The following is an 18,084-nucleotide window of genomic DNA, read 5'->3' as shown; positions in this document are numbered from 1 at the left end:
TTAGGACTGAGTCCTTGGATCTGTTCTCCATTTGCATTTCCTCTCTTGGTGGTCTTAAATACCATCCATAGGCTGAGACTTCCAAATTTATATCTTTAGCCTGACCTCTCCTCTGGGCTCTAGCCTCATGTAGCCAGCCAATTGCATGTTTGATATACATACTTGGGCATATAATGGGCATCTCAAACTAACAAAAGGAAAACATAAGGAAAAAAATACCTTGATTATTACTCCACCTGCAACCTACTCCAGTCTTTTCCTTCTCTATAAGTAGCATTACCGTCTGTTTAATTGCTCAAGCAGGAAATCTAGGAGTAACCTTTGCTTCTGTTCTTTTCCCTCACCCCCTCAGGTGCATTTAGAAAGTCTTGTTGACCCTACCTTCAAAATTCATTCCAATTCTAACCATTCCTCACCACCTTCATCACCATCACCTAGATTACTCCAGTCGTTTTCTACTGGTCTCTGCCTTTACTCTTGCCCCCACTCAGTTTCACTGTAGCTAGAGTAATCTTTTCAAATATTTATATTAAGTCATTATCCTTATAGGGACCCTCTAATAGCTTACCCTCATTTACATTAAGATCTAAACTTCTTATCATGGCTTACAAACTAGATCATCTGGCCTTTCCTTGGCTCACCAACCTCATCACCTGCTACTCATTACCTAGCTCACTGTACTGTAGCCAAACCAGCCTCTATGCTCTTCTGGAATAGACCAAGCTCCTCCCTGCCCTTTTGGCCTTTGTACTTGCCATTCCCTCTGCCTGACGCACCCTCCAGAGCTTCACATGGCTTGCTCTCTCACTTTGTTTAGCTCTCTGCTCAGATAGAACCTTTTTCTTATAATACTCACTGCCTCCAGTCGTTCTATTAGATACCTGCTTGCTTGTTTGTTTATCGTTTTTCATCTGCTTTCAAGGAAGCATCAGTTCTCTAAGGGTAGGGACTTGCTCTGTCTTATTCACTGTGTGTCCCCAGTAACTAGAACAATACCTGACACATAATAGCTGCTTATAAAGATTTATTGAATGAACGAATCTACCATTTTACTGAAATAGCTATCTGACTTACTGCCAAATGAAGTATCATGTTAAATTTCCCATGAGTTTCTGTGACTTAACACTACGTGTCTTCCTATCACCCTTCTCTTCTAATTTCTACATTTCTGTACAACCAAACTTATACCACATCGGTGTCTCATATACTATATTCTATAAATTTTCAAATCCTGTTAATTTTTCCTTTGTTGCCTCACAGATCTATGCCTTCCTCTCCATCTGTTTCTCTACATAGTTCAGACCTTTATCTCTTATTACCTGATTGCAGTAACCTCCCTGCTTCTCATCTTCCGTATTAGACTGAACTTTTTAAGTTGTTCATATTATCTTTGTATCTCTTGCAGCACCTGACACTCCCCCTACCCCGCCAATAGCAGACACTCAATGAATGTTGAATGAATAGTCCTGTGTTTCTGGAAAGTAGAATTGATGGGCTGTGTGATTATTTAAATGACTGTAATTCTTTGAAAATAATTTGTCTTTAAATAATCCCTCTTTCTTCCTGTTTAAAAAAGCCGTAGTAATTCATTGTACGTTTTGATTTTTTAATAGACTGTTTAAGTGACTATAATCACACAATGTACTATTGGAGCATTTCACAGCAGAGTTTTGTTTTTTACTCTAATAGAAGTAAAGTAATACCTGTGCTTCTCTATTAAAATGATTCTTTCTTTTCTCTTAAGCTAAAGTCTACAGTGAATATTGAATTGCTGAGGAATTTGGGAAAAGACAAGCTGAAGTTCCCATTCCATGGATCCCTTGGGTGCACCTTCCCAGTTTGTGGATGTGGATACACTACCAAGCTGGGGCAATTCTTGTGAAGAACAATTAACTACTTCTGATACTGCAGCTGAAACATATCAGGAAGAGACTATTAGATCACCTTTTCTTTACAATAAGGATATCAATGGAAAAGTGGTTCTCTGGTAATTCCTTGGTTAAATCATATCATGATGTAATAATACTTTCTCATAATTTCTTCTAATTTCTTTTTTTCATGTTTTTTTCTGAACTCTTTTTTGTGAACTCTTGCATTATTGAAATATTACTTTGCATACACATTTACAGCTTTATTGAGACTTAATTAACTTACAATAAACTGCATATATTTAAAGTGTACAGTTTGGTAAATTTTGACATGTATACACCCATGAACCCATCACCAGAATCAAGATAGTGAATATATTTATCACCCCGGAAGTTTTTTTGTGTCCCTTGGTAATCCCTCTCTCCTGCCCCTCCCTGCCTCAACATCCCCAAGCAATCATTCATCTTTCTGTCACTATAGATTAGTATGCATTTTCTAGAGCTTTACATAAATGGAATCGTGTACTCTTTTTTCAGTCTGGCCTCTTTCATTCAACACAGTTATTTGAAAGTTCGTCTATGTTGTTGCATGTAGCAGTAGTAGTACATTTCTGTTTTTAAAAAAAGCTTTGGAGATGTAATTCATATACCATACAAATGCACTAGTTTACATTGTACAAGTCAGTGGTTTTTAGTATATTCACAAAATTGTGCAGCCGTCACCAGAGTCAATTTTAGAACATTTTCATCACCCCAAAGTCCTGTTCCCATTAGCTGTCACTCCCCATCTCACACACATCTCTTATGTAAGAAGCAAAGGAATGACATGATGGTTTTGTGGGTTTCAGGGTTACAGCAATTGCGTTCAAGATCTATCTGCGATGCCATATTAGCCTTTCTGAATCAGGAACAACTTTTTACTATTGCTTAAGCTTGTGAACTGGTAAAACCAATGTTGTGAAGGGAGTGAAGATAGAATGTTTTGAAATGATTAGAAACTAGCTTTCTTATCTGCCTCCTCTTCCCCACACTTGCTCTTATTTATTTATTTTCCTTAGGAAAGGAGATGTGGCATTACTGAACTGTACAGCTATTGTGAATACCAGCAATGAAAGTCTTACTGATAAGAATCCTGTGTCAGAAAGTATCTTCATGCTTGCAGGGCCTGATTTGAAGGAGGACCTCCAGAAACTTAGAGGTGAGTGAATTTTCTTAGGTATGTTAGTGCTTAGGAAACATTTATTTTGATGTTTGAAGAAGTATATTTTGCGTGTAAGTGAGAAACTAAGTAGATGTAGCTCTTTTGTTGTTGTTAAAACTAAATAAATACAGCCTTTGAAAAACCTATAATGTGTTAGAAGCTGAGTGCTGAGACTTTACTTGGTAAAACCCCTCTGTCGTGTACCTGAATTTTAAAATGACAGTCATCATAGCCAGTTAGATTTTTGGTAACATTTTCTTGGCTGTATAATGTCTTGCACCGATGAGCCTTATAAAACAACTATTCTTTATCTAAACTGAAAATTTTTTATTGAGTTTTGATATTGACAGGATTTTTTTATATACCTCCTGGACATAGAGTGTCACACTTCTGAAATGAAATTGACTTACTGGTAAAAACCAAGTGTGTTCTGGGTTAATTCTGTACTTTCTTTTTTTTTTTTTTTAAACCAGTACATTCTTCTTCTGGGAATATTTCTTTGGAATTGGAGACAGGAGGAGTCCTGTTTGTTCAGAATCTTGTTTACCTTATTTGCATTTATTTTCTTAACTTACCAATCTCACAACTTTTTGTTATTATTATTTGTGTGTAAAGGGAATATTGTGAAATTCAATTATCCCATTTTATAAAAAATATTTTTGAAATACAGCAATTTTTCTTAAAATGTAAACAGCAAATCCCACCTATATAAAAAAAATCTTCGTTTCTTAGACGTCTACAAACAATTGGTTTTTAACCTAATAAAGATATTAGAATTTGAACAGGATCATTTATAATGCTGACCATGAAAGAAGAGATAAAGAGAGAAGAATTGTTTATCTGATCAAGAAACTGAACTTTGTGAGGGTAGATGTGGGAAAAAGCCCTCAGTTTAACTAAAAACATGATGCCATGAAGAATATGTAGAAATTATAATATGTATTAGAGATAATACTGAGAAGTTCTTTGATATAAGTAACAGAGAAACTGGTCTGGAAAAATTCCTAATGAGCGCACACGCTCACTTACACCTTAGAGCTGGACTTATGAATTAAAAAAATATAAAATTTAAGTATACAAAATAAAAACTCAATTTTTAGCAGCATATGTTTGGAGGGTCTCCAAGCTGGGGTTCATATTATAACTCTGTCCTTTACTAACTGTGTTACTTAGGGCCAGTTACTTCACCTCTGAGCCTGAGTTTCCTTATCTCTAAAATGGGGATGATGATAGTCCCTATCTTAGTTCCTGACACATAACAAGAGCTCAATGAGTATTTGAGGATGGAAAAAATTAATTTCATGAAGAATAAATTAAATAATGGACATTAAGTGCTAGGCACATCCTCAGTGTTCAGTGTTATTGCTGGTGCTGGTTACACTCCTCAGTTGTATTGCTTAATGAACCAGTGCCACCCTGAAGAGAGATTATTAAGGATGCACTGAAGGGCTGAGTACTTAATTCTGTCCTCTTTTTACATGCTTAACAACAACTTAGTAAATGATTACAAAGTATGACTTACCAAATTTGTAGATGATAAAAAGCTGGGAGGATTTATAGGAGACATTGGATGATAGACTAAAGATTTTGAAATATCCGAACCGACTGGAAGTATGAGCCAAAGAAATGAAAAAATCAACAAGGATGAATATAAAGGTCTTGCAGTAAGTTGAAAACATTAATTACCCAAGTTCAGGATGGGGAAGCCCAGTCTGACAACACTTTTTATATAAGAATTTGCTTTCTCAGTAAAATGGCATTATCATCTCCTCCATTTTTCATGCAAAAAAACTTTAGCATTAACACTTTCCTCTTCCTTATTCCCCACATAAAGTCTGTCATCAAGCCCTAAATAGATCTTGAATCTCTCTGTATTACCACCACCTCCAGCCTAGCCTGTGCTGCGTCATCCCCTGCCTGGACTACAGCCATTGCCTCCCTCCCAATTGGTCTCCTACAACCATTCTTTACTTGAATCTGTTTTCCACACGTAGTAAGTATTTGCTTTTTAAACTGTAAATCCCTTCTCATTACTCCCCTGCTTCAAACCATTTAGTGGCCTCTCATTACACTTTAAGTCCTAACTCCTTAAACTGTTCTCCAAGTTCTTGCAAGATCTCACTCACTTACTTCCAGGTCCCCTTTTACCTTCCTCAATGTACTTGAACCAGACTGATCTCTCATTGCCTTGTCATCCAGCTCCTTTTCAATTTTGCAATGTGCTGTTGTTCTTTCTCTCAATTCTTAACTCTTAATCTTAAGTCTTTGCTTATATCTCTTCCTCAGAGCACTTCTTCCTTTCACTTCAGAATCGCTCATGGTATATGCTCCCAACCTGTGGTACTTCTCTTTGGTGCTCTTAGCACAATTGTAATTTTGTGAATTGTTTATATAATTATTATGTCCCCGTTAAACTTTGAACTCCTTGAGGACAGGAACCATATGTCTTATTGGCCTCCATGTTCCCAGTACCAAGTATAGTAAAGGCATCCTTTCAGTAGCTGATGAATGAATGAATAGAAGTTCCCTGGGATTTTAACTGACTAGACTCCGAGATGATAATGCATCATTTCTACTGAAAACACTAACAGTATCAGATGCATCATTGCACAGCATCACAAGTGAAGGTTTGTAATCAGCTTAAAATAAACTGTTATATTTATAAGATGTTTAATGTAAACCTTGTGGTAACCACAAAGAATAAAACCTATGATAGATACAAAAAAGATAAAGGAGTTAAAGCATATCAGTTTTAAAAAAAAATTAAAGTAAGACAGCAAGAGAGGAACAAAGGATAGGAGACTTAAAAAAATACTCAGAAAACAATTAGCAAAATGACAGTAATTACCTATTAGTAATTATTTTAAATGCTAAAGGACTAAATTCTCCAACCAAAAGACACAGAGGGGATGAAGGATAAAAAAAAAAAAGAAAAAGAATCCAACAATATGCTGCCTACAAGAGACTCACTTTAGCTTTAATGACACATACAGGCTGGAAGTGAATGGATAAAAAAAGATATTCCATGCAAATGGAAACCAAAAGAGAGTAAGAGTGGCTATACTTACATCAGATAAAATAGACTTTCAGTCAGAATTGGTCACAAGAGACAGAGGTCACTATATGGTCCAGGGGTCAATTCATCAAGAGAATATAACAATTGTAAATATATGTGCACCCAACATTGAAGCACCTAAGTATTTAAGGCAAATATTAATAGAACTGAATGGAGAAATAGATGGAAATACAGTAATAATTAGGGACCTCAATACCCCACTATAAATATTGGATAGATCATCCAGACAGAAAATTAGTAAGGAAACAGAAGGCCTGAATAACACTATGGTCCAAATGAACCTAAGACATATACAGAATATTCCATCCAACAGCGCCAGAATATACATTCTCCTCAAGCATACATGGGACATTCTCCATGACAAATCATATTGGGCCAGAAAGCAAATCTTACCAAATTTAAGAAGACTGAGGTCATGTCAGGAATCTTTTCTAACCACAGTTGTGTGAAACTAGAAATCAATAACAAAAAGAAAATGAAAAAAATCACAAATATGTGGAAATTCAACAGTATGCTCCTGAAAAACCATTGGATCAAAGAAGAAATCAGAAGGGAAATCAGAAATTATCTTGAGACAATGAAAAGGAAGATACAACATGCGAAACTTATGGGATGTAAAAAAAAAAAAATGTTTTAAACCAGTTCTAAGAGAAATTTATATCACTAAATGCCTACATTAGAAGAAAAGAACAGCTCAAACAACCTAATTTTAAACCTCAAGGAGTTAGAAAAAAAAGGTCAATCTAAGCCTATAGTTAGCAGAGGGAAGGAAATAGTAAATATTAGAGCAGAAATAAAAGAAATAGAAACTAGAAAGACAATAGGAAAAAAGCAACAAAAAGAGTTGGCTTTTAAAGAAGAGAGACAAATGTTTAGCTAGACTAACCATGGGGAAATAAAGGACTCAAAATTCTAAATGAAAGTGGAGATGTTACAGCTAACACCATAGAAAGACAAAAGATTATAAGAGACTACTATGAACAATTATTTGCCAACATATTGGATAACCTAGAAGAAACAGATAACTTCCTAGCAAACATGCAACCTAACAAGACTGAACCATGATGGAACAGAAAATCTGAACAGACGAAAGGAGTAAGGAGACTTGAATCAACAATCAAAAACTTTCCAACAAAAATAAGCCCACAACCTGATGGCTTCCCCGGTGAATTCTACCATACATATACATATAGAGAAGAATTAATACCAATTCTTCTCAATTTCTTCTGTGAAAAAGTTGAAGAGGAGTGAACGCTTCCAAATTCATTTGACAGGGACAGCACTACCCCGATACCAAAGCCAGATAAGGATGCTACAAGAAGAGAGATTCAAGATGGCAGAGGAGTAAGTGGACATGGAGTTCATCTCTCTCTACAGATGCATCAGGAATACATCTGTAGATGCAACAGTTCTCACAGAACACTGGCTGAAAACCAGCAGAAGACCTTGGACACTAGAAAGGACTATAAAGATCCCTGCATAACTGTGTAGGACGGAAAAAAGAAGGGAGAAGGAGAAGGAGAGGAAGTAGGACAGGACCTGCACTCTGGGTCGGGGGAGCTGAAGCAGAGGAGAGATGCCCGAATTCGGGGAAACCCCCCTCTCCGACAGGGAAATCGATTGAGACAGAAGGGCAGCATTTGAGGATGTCAGAAGAAGGTGAAGCGGCCAATCTGTGGCAGACGGGACAGAGTGAGAAGTACACAGATGGTCCATACCTCAGCCCTATGTGCCCCGGACTGGGACGTGTATTCACAGGTGTGCAAGGGGGCTGGGAGCTGGTGCTTGGGGATTGGAGAACAGGCCCAGAGTGAGAACTGCTGTGGACTGTGGGGAGACAGACTGAGGGGACAGGAGGGAGGAAATCTGCAGCAGGGAATGCCTGTGGAGGAAGACTGGACTGCCATGGAAGCAGGGCGCTATTGCTGAGTCACAAGAGGGGGCAGGAGCCACCATTGTAACCTCTCTCTCCCTACATGCCAGTGCCTGCTGACGACAATAAAAGAAGCCCACTCAAGGCTGGCTCTGTGCGCTGGCTGCCAAGCAATAAACAAAGCCCCATGAGGGCTGGCCCTCACGTGCTGGCTGCAGGGCAAAAAAACCCTCTCAGGGCTGGCCCTTGCACACCTGCTGCCGGGTGCCAGGAAAACCCTGGCCAGGGCTGGCCCTCATGTGCCTTATGCCGGGCGCCAGAAAAGGCCCTCACTACGACCATATCTCTTGTGCCTGTGGCTGGCAGCTTCCCTGTGCATTTGGGGCTGTAAGGGCTCCCATGATCCAAGCAGTCATACCACCTCTGCACCTGGTCCTCACGGGGGCAGACCCTAGAGCTCCAAGGCAGCCTCAGGACCAGACTCCTGTGGGTGGACCACACGCAGAGGTGGGAATGAAACCAGAGCTGAACCCCCGGGACGGGGTGACTAAGGAAGATCAAAAATCCTTCCATCAGCTGTACAAGCTGCAGACTAAATCCCTGCAATCAGCTAGGTAGATCCTGCATCTAAGGAATATCTGAGTAGACAATGAGTGTTCCCACAAATGAAAATGGTCTAGCTCTGGCAGCTGTGGACGTTGGGGGCAGCACATGCAGGAATTGGGCCAGATCAGAGTCTGAGTGGTGCCCACAGGGCCCACAGAAGGTCTAGAGACCAGCCCAGAGGCAGAGGAGAGCCTCTTGGGGAGGCGGAGGTGGGCTCTAGCTCACGGCATATGCAAGGACACTTACGGCAGAGATGTCAGGGACACATAATTATTGCTATTAATTTCATTATGTTTTGATTCATTCTGTTCTTGGTTCTAGCTTTTTTTTTTTTGGTTTTTTTTGGTTTTAGGTTTTTTTGTTTTGTTTTTTTACTCTTTTGGGATCTCCATGTTTTATAACATATTTTTACTTTCTATTTTTTTTATACATTTCTGTTTTTACTTTTCTGTGTTCTTTTCCCTAATTTTTTTCCTTTTTCTTTAATAAATTTTCCTTTTTTAATGTATATATTTCTGTTTCTACTTTGCTTTTCTGTTGTCTGTGTTTTTTCCCTTTTTATTTTATTTTATTGTTATTTTTTTAATCATTTTTATAAGTTCTGTTTCCTTGCTTTATTCTTTAGTGGTCACACTGCTTTGGTTTTGTTTTTAGGTTATGTGTTTTTGTTAGTTTTAATCCTAATTGTTTGATTTCATTTTTGAGTTCTTCTGTTTGTCTGGTTGTTCTGTTTTTGTTTCTTTTATGTGTGTTTGTGTTCCTTGTTTCTCTTTTTGTTTGATTTTGTTTTTACCATTTCTCCAGGGTTTTGTTTGTCTTTTTTTTCTAAAATATACTTTCTATTTTTTTTTATATTTGTTTCTACATTGCTTTTCTGTTGTCCTGTCATCTTTCCCCTTTCTCTTTTTCTTTTTTTATATCATTTTTGTCAGTTTGTTCTGTTTCTTTGCTTCATTCTTCAGTTGGCACTCTGCTTTGGTTTTGTTTCTTGCTTTTTGTCACCTTTCTTCTTAATTGTTTGATTTCATTCTTGGGTTCTTTTGTTTGTCTGGTTGTTATCTTGCTATTTGATTTATTTGGTTCTATTTTTCTTTCTTTTGTGTGTGTGTGTGCTTCCTTGTTTCTGTTTCTGATTGTTTGATTTTAATTTATAGCATATGTCTGGGGTTTTGTTAGTTTTTTTTTTTTATCCCCTTTATTGCCGGGATGAGCGACTTGTGGGGTCTTGGTCCCTCGACCAGAAGTTGGGCCAGAGGCTCTGGATTGGGAGCACTGAGTCCAGGGTGCTGGAACACTACAGAATTCCTGGCTCCAAGGAAGATTAATCACTGAGAGATGTCACGGAAGCCTCCATCTGAATCCAACACCCATCTCCACCCAACTGCCAGCAGCTCCCAGCTGCTCCCAGCAAACAACAAACAAGACAGGAACACAAACCCACCCATCAGCACACAGACTACCTAAACTCATACTAAACTCACAGACACCCCAAAACACACCACCTGACCTGGCCTTGCTCATCAGTGGAAAAAAGACTCAGCTCCACCCACCAGAGCGCAGGCATCAGTCCCTCCTATCAGGAAGCCTACACAAGACACTGGACCAACCTTAACCACTGGGGGCAGAGAACAGAAGCAAGAGGAACTATGATCCTGCAACCTAGGGAAAGGAGACCTCAAACACTGTAAATTAGGTAAAATGAGAACACAGAGAAATATCTTACAGGTAAAGAAGCAAGGTAAAAGCCCACAAGACCAAATAAATAAAGAGGAAATAGGCAAACTACCTGAAAAAGAATTCAGAGTAATGGTAGTAAAGATGATCCACAATCTAGAAAATAGAGAAAATACAAGAAACATTTAACAAGGACCTAGAAGAACTAAAGAGCAAACAAACAGTAATGAACAACACAATAACTGAAATTAAAAATACTCTAGAAGGAATCAATAGCAAAATAAATGAGGCAGAAGAACAGATAAGTGAGCTGGAAGATAGAATGGTGGAGACAACTGCCACAGAGCAGATTAAGAAAAAAGAATGAAAATGGAGGACAGTCTCAGAGACATCTGGGACAACATTAAGCACACCAACATTCGAATTGTAGGTGTCCCAGTAGAAAAAGAAAAAAAAGAGTCTGAGAAAATATTTGAAGAGATTAGAGTTGCAAACTTCCCCAACATAGGAAAAGAAGTAGTCAGTCAAGTCCAGGAAGCACAGAGAGTCCCATACAAGATAAACCCAAGGAGAAACATGTCAAGACACGTATTAATCAAACTAACAAAGAGGAAACCCAAAGAAAAAATATTAAAAGCATCAAGGGAAAAGCAGCAAATAACATACACGGGAATCCCCATAAGGTTAACAGCTGATCTTTCAGCAGAAACTCTACAGACCAGAAGGGAGTGGCAAGATATATTTATAGTAATGAAAGGGAAAAACCTACAGCCAAGATTACCCAGCAAGGATCTCATTCAGATTGAACAGATAAGTTAAAACCTTTACAGACAAGGAAAAGTTAAAAGAATTCAGCATCACCAAACCAGCTTTACAACAAATGCTAAAGGAACTTCTCTAGGCAGGAAATACAAGAGAAGGAAAAGTCTTAACACAAACAAACCCAAAACAATTAAGAAAATGGAAATAGGAACATACATATCAATAATTACCTTAAATGTAAATGGATTAAATGCCCCAAACAAAAGACACAGACTGGCTGAATGGATACAAAAACAAGATCCATATATATGCTGTCTACAAGAGACCCACTTCACACCTAGGGACACATAAAGACTGAAAGTGAAGTTATGGAAAAAGATATTCCGTGCAAGTGGAAGTCAAAAGAGAGCTGGAATAATAATACTCATATTAGAAAAAATAGACTTTAAAATAAAGACTACTACAAGAGACCAGGAAGGACAATGATCAAGGGATCAATCCAAGAAGATATAACAATTGTAAATATCTATGCACCCAGCATAGGAGCACCTCAATGCATAAGGCAAATGCTAACAGCCATAAAAGGGGAAATCAACAGTAACACAATAATAGTAGGTGATTTTAACACCCCACTTACACCCATGGACTCATCATCCAAACAGAAAATAAGTAAGGAAATGCAAGCTCTAAATGACACATTAGACCAGATGGACTTAATTTGATATTTATAGGACATTCCATCCAAAACCAATATAATATGCTTTCTTCTCAAGTAGACACAGAACATTCTCCAGGATAGATCACATCTTTGGTCACAAATCAAGCCTTGGTAAATTTAAGAATATTGAAATATCAAGCATCTTTTCCAACCACAATGCTGTGAGACTAGATATCAATTACAGGAAAAAAACTGTAAAAAATACAAACACATGGAGGCTAGACAATAAGCTACTAGACAACCAAGAGATCACTGAAGAAGTCAAAGAGGAAATTAAAAAATACCTAGAAACAAATGACAATGAAAACACGACGACTCAAAACCTATGGGATGCAGCAAAAGCAGTTCTAAGAGGGAAGTTTACAGCAATACAATCCTACCTCAAAAAACAAGAAAAATCTCAAATAACTTAACCTAAAGCAGTTAGAGAAAGAAGAACAAAAAAACCCCAAATTTAGCAGAAGGAGAGAAATCATACAGATCAGATCAGAAATAAATGAAAAAGAAATGAAGGAAACAGTAGCAAAGATCAATGAAACTAAAAGCTGGTTCTTTGAGAAGGTAAACAAAATTGATAAACCATTAGCCAGACTCATCAGGAGAAAAAAGGGAGAAGACTCAAATCAACAGAATTAGAAATGAAAAAGGAGAAGTAATAGTGACACTGCAGAAATACAAAGGATCATGAGAGACTACTACAATCAACTATATGCCAATAAAATGGGCAACCTGGAGGAAATGGACAAATTCTTAGAAAAGTATAACCTTCCAAGACTGATCCAGGAAGAAATAGAAACCATGAACAGACCAATCACAAGCACTAAAATTGAAACTGTGATTAAAAATCTTCCAATAAACAAAAGCCCAGGACCAAATGGTTTCACAGGTGAATTCTATCAAACATTTTGAGGAGAGCTAACATCTGTCTTTCTTAAACTCTTCCAAAATATAGCAGGGGGAGGAACACTCCCAAACTCATTCTATGAGGCTACCATCACCCTGATACCAAAACCAGACAAAGATGTCACAAAAAAAACTACAGGCCAATATCATTGATGAACATAGATGCAAAAATCTTCAACAAAATAATGGCAAACAGAATCCCGCAGCACATTAAAAGGATCATACACCATGATCAAGTGGGGTTTATCCCATGAATGGAAGGATTCTTCAGTATATGCAAATCAATCAATGTGCTACACTATATTAAAAAACTGAAGGATAAAAACCATAGGATAATCTCATTGGATGCAGAAAAAGCTTTTGACAAAATTCAACACCCATTTATGATAAAACTCTCCAGAAAGTAGGCATAGAGGGAACCTACCTCAACATAATAAAGGCCATATATGACAAACCCACAGCCAACATCATTCTCAATGGTGAAAAACTTAAAGCATTTCCTCTAGATCAGGAACAAGACAAGGTTGCCCACTCTCACCACTATTATTCAACATAGTTTTGGAAGTTTTAGAGCAATCAGAGAAGAAAAAGAAATAAAAGGAATACAAATTGGAAAAGAAGAAGTAAAACTGTCACTCTTTCCAGCTGACATGATACTATACATAGAAAATCCTAAAGATGCTACCAGGTAACTACTAGAGCTAATCAATGAATTTGGTAAAGTAGCAGGATACAAAATTAATGCACAGAAATCTCTTGCATTCCGAAGACTATAGAGACTGAGGTTCGTGATACTAGAGATGAGAAGGAGGAAGACAATATATTAATGGTGTAAAGCAATATGGTTATTATCCTAAGGATGGCAGTTGGCTGTTTGCCATTTAACTGAATACAAAGTAGGAAAATCGGGGCCTACGATACAGAATGGTGAGTAGAGGGACAAGTAAGTTGTTCCCATGATATTTGCACACACTAGACTCTTGCTGCATTAGTTGAATGAAAACACATGAATTAATGAGCAAATGTGGAATAATTTCCTAGTATTTATGGTTCTTGAACATTGGGTTATTACTGAGAGGGGTTGAAAAACTCTTTTATCTGGTGAAATGAAAAGAACAGAGATGTAATTAAAGAGGGGCCTTAAACTGTCAAAAAAAAAATTCTTTCTCCACAAAAAAAAAAAAAAGAAATCTCTTGCATTCCTATACACTAACAACAAAAATATCAGAAAGAGAAATCAAAGAAACACTCCCATTTACTATTGCAGCAAAAAGAATAAAATACCTAGGAATAAACCTACCTAAGGAGACAGAAGATGTGTATGCAGAAAATTATAAGACACTGATGAAAGAAATCAAAGACAATACAAACAGGTGGAAAGGTATACCATGTTCTCGGACTGGAAGAATCAACATTGTGGAAATGACTATACTACCCAAAGCAACCTACAGATTCAATGCAATCCCTATAAAATTACTAATGGCATTTTTCACAGAACTAGAACAAAAAGTTTTACAATTTGTATAGAAACATGAAAGACCCCGAATAGGCAAAGCAATCTTGAGGAAGAAAAATGGAGCTGGAGGAATCAGGCTCCCTGTTTTCAGACTATACTAAAAGGTACTCTAATCAAGACAGTAGGGTACTGGTACAAAAACAGAAATATAGATCAATGGAACAGGTTGGAAAGCCCAAAGAGAAACCCACACACATCTGGCCACCTTATCGTTGACAAAGGAGGCAAGAATATACGATGGAGAAAAGACAGCCTCTTCAATAAGTAGAGCTGAGAAAACTGGACAGCTACATGTAAAAGAATGAAATTAGAACACTTCCTAACACCATACACAAAAATAAACTCAAAGTGGATTGAAGACCTAAGTGTAAGGCCAGGCACTGTAAAACTCTTAGAGGAAAACATAGGCACAACACCCTTTGATATAAATCACAGCAAGGTTTTTTTTGACCTCCCCCAGAGTAATGGAAGTAAAATAACAAATAAATGGGACCTAAGGAAACTTAAAAGCTTTAGCACAGCAAAGGAAACCATAAACAAGATAAAAAGGCCTCAGAATGGAAGAAAATATTTGCAAACGAATCAACTGACAAAGGGTTAATCTCCAAAATAGAGAAGCGGCTCATGCAGCTCAATATCAAAAAAACAAACAACCCAATCCAAAAATGGGCAGAAGACCTAAATAGACATTTCTCCAAAGAGGACATACAGATTACCAACAAACACATGAAAAGATGCTCAGCATCACTAATCATTAGAGAAATGCAAATCAAAACCACAATGAGATATCACCTCACACCCGTCACAATGGCCATCATCAAAAAATCTACAAACAATAAATGCTGGAGAAGGTGTGGAGAAAGGAAACCCTCTTGCACTGTTGACGGGAATGTAAATTGATACAGCCACTATGGAGAACAGTATGGAGTATAGTTCTCCTTAAAAAACTAAAATAAGTACTACCATATGACCCAGCAATCCCACTACTGGGCATATACCCTGAGAAAACCATAATTCAAAAAGAGACATGTATCCCAATGTTCACTGCAGCTCTGTTTACAATAGCTAGGATATTGAAGCAACCTTTGTGTCCATCGACAGATGAATGGATAAAGAAGATGTGTCACATGTATACAATGGAATATTACTCAGCCATAAAAAGGAATGAATTGAATTATTTGTAGTGAGGTGGATGGACCTAGAGTCTGTCATACAGAGTGAAGTAACTCAGAAAAAGAAAAACAAATAGTGTATGCTAACACACATATATGGAATCTAAAAAACGGTACTGATGAACCTAGTGGCAGGACAGGAATAAAGGACCAGACGTAGAGAATGGACTTGAGGACATGGGGGGAAGGGGAAACTGGGACGAAGTGAGAGAGTTGCATTGACATATATACACTACCAAATGTAAAATGGATGGCTGTTGGGAAGCAGCTGCATGGCACAGGGAGATCAGTTCGATGCTTTGTGACGATGTAGAGGAGTGGGATAGGGAGGGTGGGAGGGAGGCTGAGGAGAGAGGGGATAGGGGATATATGTATACTTATAGCTGATTCACTTTGTTGTGCAACAGAAACTAACACAACATTGTAAAGCAACTATACTCCAATAAAGATATTAAAAAAATAAAAATTAATTCTAAAATAACATTCCTATTAAAGGAATCATTAGTAGTTATAATTTTACAGAGGATTTTTATTGGTTCATTAAATACAAAAAAATTGATGTATGATTGCATAATAAAGTTTTTCTAATTCTAAGAAAAAAAAGGACACTGCAAGAAAAGAAAACTACAGGCCTATATCTCTGATGAATATAGATGCAAAAATTCTCAACGAAATAGTAGCAAACAATACAGCAGCACTTTAAAAGAATCACACACTGTGATCAAGTGGAATTTATCCTTGGGATGAAAGGATGGTTCAACGTACACAAGTCAATAAATGTGATACACCACATTAACGGAATGAAGAGTGAAAATTATATAATCCCCTCAATAGATGAAGAAAAAACGTTTGACAAAATTCATCACCTTTTTCTTGATAAAAATTCTAAACATGTTCAATGTAGAGGGAACATACTTTAACATATCCAGAGCAATTAGGCAAGAAAATGAAACAAAAGGCATCCAAATCAGAAAAGAAGTAAAATTATTACTGTTTGAAGGTAACATGATCTTATTTAGAGAAAATTGTAAAGACTCCACCAAAAAACTGTTAGAAGGGGCTTCCCTGGTGGCGCAGTGGTTGAGAGTCCGCCTGCTGATGCAGGGGACATGGGTTCATGCCCCGGTCCGGGAGGATCCCACATGCCGTGGAGTGGCTAGGCCCGTGAGCCATGGCCGCTGAGCCTGTGCATCCGGAGCCTGTGCTCCACAATGGGAGAGGCCACCGCAGCGAGAGGCCCGCATACTGCAAAAAAAAAAAAAAACAACTGTTAGAACTAGTAAATCCGGTAAAGTTGCAGGATACAAAATCAACATGCAAAAATCAGTTGCATTTCTATACAGTAACAATGAACCACCTGAAAATGAAATTCTGAAAACAATCCCATTTTACAGTAGCATCAAAAAGAATAAAATTCTTACTAATAAATTTAGTGAATAGGTAAGAGATCGGTACCCTGAGAACTATAAAACATTGATGAAAGAAATTGAAGAAGACATAAGACATAAATGGAAAGATAGCCTGTGTTCATTGATTGAAAGAATATTGTTAAAATATCTGTACTACTCAAAACCATCTATAGATTCAGTGCAATCCCTATCAAAACTCCAATGGTATTTTTCACAGAAATAGATAAAAGAATCCTAAAATTTGTATGGGACTACAGAAGACCCCAAATAGGCAAAACAATCTTGAGAAAGAGGAGCAAAGCCAGAAGCAACACATTTCCTGATTTCCAACTATACTACAAGGCTATAATAATCAGAACAGTAACAAATGCGACTACATCAAACTAAAAAGCTTCTGTACAGCACAAGAAGAGGCATTTTCCCAAATAAGACACAGATGGCCAATAGGTGCATACAAAGGTGCTCAATAAAAACCACAGTGAAGGGCTTCCCTGGCAGCACAGCGGTTGAGAGTCCGCCTGCTGATGCAGGGGACACAGGTTCGTGCCCCAGTCCGGGAAGATCCCACATGCCGCAGAGCGGCTGGGCCCATGAGCCATGGCTGCTGAGCCTGCACGTCCGGAGCCTGTGCTCCACGACGGGAGAGGCCACAACAGTGAGAGGCCCACGTACCGCAAAAAAAAAAAAAAAAAAAAAAAACCACAGTGAAATATCACCACACACCTGTTAGAATGGCTATTATTTTAAAAATGAGATAACATGCTGTTAAGGATGTGGAGAAAAGGGAACTGTTGTGCACTCATGGTAAGTATGTGAATTGGGATAGCTGTTATGGAAAACAGTATGGAGGTTCCTCAAAAGAATTTAAATGGAATTACTGTATTGTCCAGAAATTCCACTTCTGGGTGTAAATCCAGAGAAAATGAAATCATTATCTCAAAGAGGTATCTGCACCCCAGTGTTCATTGCAGCATTATTTATGATAGCCAAGACATGGAAACAACCTAAGTGTCCATTGATGGATGAGTGAATAAAGAAAATGTAGTGGTGGTGGTGTGTGTATGTATAAACTATGTGTGTGTACATATTATATAATATATAGTATACACAGTGGAATATTTTTCAGCCATAAAAAAGGAAATCCTGCCATTTGCAACAATATGCATGACTTTGATGGTGTTATGCCAAGTGAAATAAAGTCAAAGGCATATTGAATGATCTCATTTATATATTGAATCTGAAAAAAGCTGAAGTCATAGAAACAGAGAATAGAATTGTGGTTGACAGGGGTGGGGGAAATGACATG

General features: G+C 37.7%; 1 protein-coding gene across 1 annotated transcript in view; it reads left to right on the top strand.

Moving 5' to 3' along the window:
* The window catches only part of GDAP2 (ganglioside induced differentiation associated protein 2), a 70,948-nt gene that overhangs the window by 7,169 nt on the left and 45,695 nt on the right, over positions 1-18,084 (top strand). The window contains exons 2-3 of the mRNA XM_060027897.1: positions 1,745-1,987; positions 2,927-3,066. Of these exons, the coding sequence (XP_059883880.1) occupies positions 1,812-1,987; positions 2,927-3,066 (316 nt within the window). The 5' untranslated portion in view covers positions 1,745-1,811. The remainder of the gene's footprint in view (positions 1-1,744; positions 1,988-2,926; positions 3,067-18,084) is intronic.

The sequence above is a fragment of the Delphinus delphis genome, chromosome 1, assembly GCF_949987515.2.
Source record: "Delphinus delphis chromosome 1, mDelDel1.2, whole genome shotgun sequence".
Classification (NCBI taxonomy): Eukaryota; Metazoa; Chordata; class Mammalia; order Artiodactyla; family Delphinidae; genus Delphinus; species Delphinus delphis.
Note: the sequence above shows the minus strand (reverse complement) of the source record. Positions and strands in the feature narration are given on the sequence as shown.